This window comes from Arachis ipaensis, chromosome B10 (assembly GCF_059453495.1).
Source record: "Arachis ipaensis isolate K30076 ecotype BB chromosome B10, ASM5945349v1, whole genome shotgun sequence".
In the NCBI taxonomy this organism is placed as follows: domain Eukaryota; kingdom Viridiplantae; phylum Streptophyta; class Magnoliopsida; order Fabales; family Fabaceae; genus Arachis; species Arachis ipaensis.
The window spans coordinates 19,411,544-19,415,628 of NC_142435.1; the positions used below are offsets into that span (position 1 = coordinate 19,411,544).

At 43.3% G+C, this 4,085-nt stretch overlaps 1 protein-coding gene across 1 annotated transcript; it reads right to left on the bottom strand.

Moving 5' to 3' along the window:
* Positions 1–2,803: 2,803 nt before the first annotated feature.
* LOC148579330 (uncharacterized) lies at positions 2,804–3,471 on the bottom strand. The gene is made up of 4 exons (XM_088501395.1): positions 3,322–3,471; positions 3,123–3,249; positions 2,982–3,043; positions 2,804–2,869 (listed from the first exon to the last, which is right to left on the bottom strand). The coding sequence occupies exons 1-4, from the start codon at positions 3,469–3,471 to the stop codon at positions 2,804–2,806; spliced, it is 405 nt and encodes a 134-aa protein (XP_088357521.1).
* Between the last annotated feature and the right edge of the window lie 614 nt (positions 3,472–4,085).

A 4,085-nucleotide genomic window follows, 5' to 3' on the forward strand; every position in this document is an offset into this window, starting at 1 on the left:
AAGAAAAGACAAAGTGTAGCCATTAATGTAACACCCTAACTACCAAAGCTCACGCTTCCGGCTGCGTTACTCTGATAGCTCGGACATTACGACGACACTTATATTATTTAATACTAAATTATGAGCCTGTTTGAAACTTTAAACCGCATTACTACTCCCAAGAATACTTTCGTTCGATAACATACATCCATAGATACCATACAACTTACAAAACTCATAAAGAGTACATCCATATATATATATATATATATACATATATAATATTACAAGCATTAACCAATACAATTCCTATCCCTCTTACAGAATATCTCAAGATAAAGGCGAGGGTACAAATAATAACCTAAAGCAATACAGAACATCTCAACAACAAATAAATAAGCTCTTCATAACTTCTGCGCCCATATCCTGAAAGGGGAAAAATGTAGGGGGGTGAGAACATCATCCTCGAAAGGGTTCTCAGTAGAGGGTTTTTGGGAATTACTGTAATAGGATACGTGAAGATAATCGCACCAGTGATTAATAACCGTCTTATGCCTCTTTTCAAAAACAACGGTTTACAATAAAAGTAAAGTCGAAAATCTTTTCTGAAAGAGGAACCGTTCAATTTTCAAAACATCAAAAGCCTTTCAAAAAGGTTTATCTAAACTGAACCAAAATAGCCTTTCATATTTTATTCCAAACCAAAAAACACAGCCGAAATCAACCATCAGTTCATCTCATTCCAACCACGGCCCTAAGCCCAAACAATCCAACAACAACCAATCACCACAGTCCAACAGAGTCCCAGTAGCAAACACAAATAGGAAGATGCAAGCACAAACAAACAGTTATTGCAAGTAGAACAGTTAGCAATTAATCACATACGCAAACCAAGTATAATATGCACACCCAAACAATGTCACATAAATGCATATGATGCATGCCTGTCCCTAGTGGCTGATGATATCATCTGTCGGTTATATAGCCAACCCGACACGTCCTGGTAGCTAACCATGGACAGAAACACCCATCGCGGAGCAAGTAGGTTTGAGCTACAACCCCATTGCTACTACCCGCTCAACCCAGAGCCAGTGGAATAACCACTACTGCGGCTACTACCCAGGCGGGTGTTTAACAGCTCAACCTGGAGCGAGTGGAATCACCACTACTACCGCTACTACCCAGGCGTCACAGTCTCTGACCTGGAGCAAGTGGGACGAACCACAACCCTTGCTACTACCCAGGTATCTCAAGCATATATTCATTCAGTCTCAGTCATGGATCAACATCCATCTCAGCCATCCGGCTTAAATTCATAATTCATAGTCAGCCATACGGCCCATAGCTCATTCGGCAATCAGCCATAAATCAATATTATACACAGCCATTCCGGCTCGCGGTTCAATCCAAAACCAGCCAATATTCATAAAACCGGCATTTAAGCCATAAATAACTTTTTCTCAAATCGTTTCACTTTGAAATCAAGTTTCAACTCTTTTCAGCCTTGGCTTTAGAAATCTCGTTTCTCAAATCATCTCAGGCTCATAAGCCAAATTTACTCAAAGTGAGTTCCCATTTTAAAACAAAGCCGCTCTCGGCATTCCCTTTCCAAAACTTCCAAAAATATGGAAAGTTAAAGATTCATTTTGAAACATTCAAAATCATCCATCCAACAATGGGATTTTATAACAAAAGCTTCTCGGCGGAGTCCCAAGTATTTAGGGAAGGTCAACCTATATCAATTCCTTAAAATTCATTGAAACTCTTAAAATCATGGATTCTCGGTTCAAGTAAATAAAACTGAATTTATTATGAAACCGACCATACAAAATCACAAGTTCCAACCCGGTCCAAAAATCAACTCGTTTGAAAAGGAACCGGTTCATTTGAATCAAACCACTTTCAGGTTTCTTTTTGGAACCCATTTTTCTAACTCTTCCAAAATGCCTCAAACTTAATTACTCAATCAAAAGTCTAGATTCCTTTGAAATCACTAAAAGCTCCTTTTTATATTGAAATCAATATTAGAGTATCATTATTTCCTTCAGTGATTCAAACGGTAAAAAATAGTTCCTTTCTAAATAAGCCGAACTCAACGCATAAAGTTCATTAAATAAATTGAGCTTGAAAATATAAATATTCTCTTAATAAATCAAATAATACAACTTCTCAAATTCAATCCTTTTTAAATAACTTTTTAAACAAGACTAGGATTTTGTAGAAATTTCGGCAGCACCTCCCCTAAAACTTGGACTTTTGCCACCCGGTTCGGGTCCCAACTAAACCGTTTCTCATTCCTTTTCAACAGCTCAAAACCAGAAATAAATTCAAAGCAAGCTAAATCCAACAGTCGCCTCAGTGGCATATTTCAAGAAAACCATTTCAAGATCAACTCAATATCAACCAATTTAACTCATTTCCAAAGCTTTAAAGAAACGGCTCAATAACAAATCATTTGTCCAAAACCAAGTCAATTAAAGTAAACCAGGCTGAATTCAAAAGTGCGTTCGACTTTTCACATTATCAAAATAATTAACTCAATTCAAATCAATCCTCAACGGATCAAACTCTGATTTCAAATCTTTAAAGAATCAACCTCAAAACATTATATTTCACAAGCCGCACAACAATTCAGCCAAACAAGCATCCTTAACCATTCGAGACAAACAAATAACACACAAGGCAGATACAATCACCAAATACCAATTGTCTCATATCAGTATCCATATGTAATAATTCCAATACATAAAACATAGTTTTTGGAAAGCGCCCCTACCTCAAAACGCAAATCCATAACCCAAACGCGTCACAGGAATCTCCTCTCTTAAACCGGGATCACCAACAACCGCAACCTCGGCTCCAAGCTACTCCCGCGGTAACCATAGCAACACTAATCGCAGCATATAACAATCAGGAATGACCCCACGTTACCAAAACTCATATTCATTAACCAAACACAACCGAATACTAACGCGAGGCTTTTCGAAACATAAATTACTTACTGAGCTAGCGAAACGAAGCAGCCGCGAACTCCGAGCACGACACGCAAGCATCGATATAAACCCTGTGACAAATAACGCTACAATGCCTCAGCCGAAATTATCAGAACAACGACAAAAGGCTCCTCGAACCAAAACGCTTACCAAGACCGAGGGAGAAAGGCTGAACCGAAACAGCGACGATCTCCGAACCGGATCGGCGGCAGCCCGGCAGCAGCTCCGCCAATAATTCTCGAGTGACGGCGGCGGCCCGAATTTCTGATAATAGTAGCTGTACAACAACACAGTATCAACAATCTTCCCGGGATTTCAAAAGAACAGAAATCTCAATTAAAACCCTTACCAGCAAAATTCTCCGGCGACGCAGCAGGGGCATTTTCCGGCGGCAGAAGCTAACTGGCGTAACCCCATGAGCAACGGCAGGGCTCCCAAATGCAGCTGGGCACGGTGGCAGGGACAGCTCCGCGACGGTCCGGCGGGCTCTCTTTCTCATTGCGACAACACCGGCGACGTTGGCGGCGTGCAGGCCGGCGCTGGGCGGCGCGACTCTTTCCCCCCTTGTGGTCCTTTCCCTCGTCTCCGATCTGTTCTGCGGCGGCACAGAGGCGGTGGCGCGGCTGGAACTGGGTGCGGCTCCACCAACCTCGTGTCTTCTCCCTCAGAGTCGTCCGTGGCTCGCCCCCAAACGGCGACAGGCAGATCGACGAGGAGGCCCGGCGGCGTGACACTGATGGAATGAGCTCGACGGCGAGGACACGGTGCGGCGGCACGACGCGGTGAGGGCGACGCGACTGCACGCCGTGAGATGCGGCCCCCTTCCCTTCCGATTTCGATCTCGCTCTTCTTGGATCCCTTCGCTTGCTTTTCTTCGTTTCTTCTCAAGAGCAGTGGGTGTGTGTGTGTTCATCACAAGGCTGCGCAGCAAAGAGGATGAAGGAGAGGCTGTTGGCTGCGCAGCATGAAGAGAATGGTGGCGGCTGCTGCTGTATAGTTAGGGAGCCGGGCGGCGGCGGTAGTGAGGCCAACCACCATCGCCCCTCCTCTCTTCTCCACTCCTTCTCCGTTTTTGCTACTGTCTCTGTGTATTGGTTTGAGGAAAAAGGGGGA

What these genes read in the sequence shown, in the direction of transcription:
- LOC148579330 (XM_088501395.1), bottom strand. Translation starts at nt 3,471, where the DNA reads ATGAGAAAGAGAGCCCGCCGGACCGTCGCGGAGCTGTCCCTGCCACCG. An exon ending in GTCGCCGGAGAATTTTGCTG is followed by an intron (nt 3,250 to 3,321) that starts GTAAGGGTTTTA and finishes GTTGTTGTACAG; the next exon opens with CTACTATTATCAGAAATTCG. An exon ending in TGCTTCGTTTCGCTAGCTCA is followed by an intron (nt 2,870 to 2,981) that starts GTAAGTAATTTA and finishes TGCTGCGATTAG; the next exon opens with TGTTGCTATGGTTACCGCGG.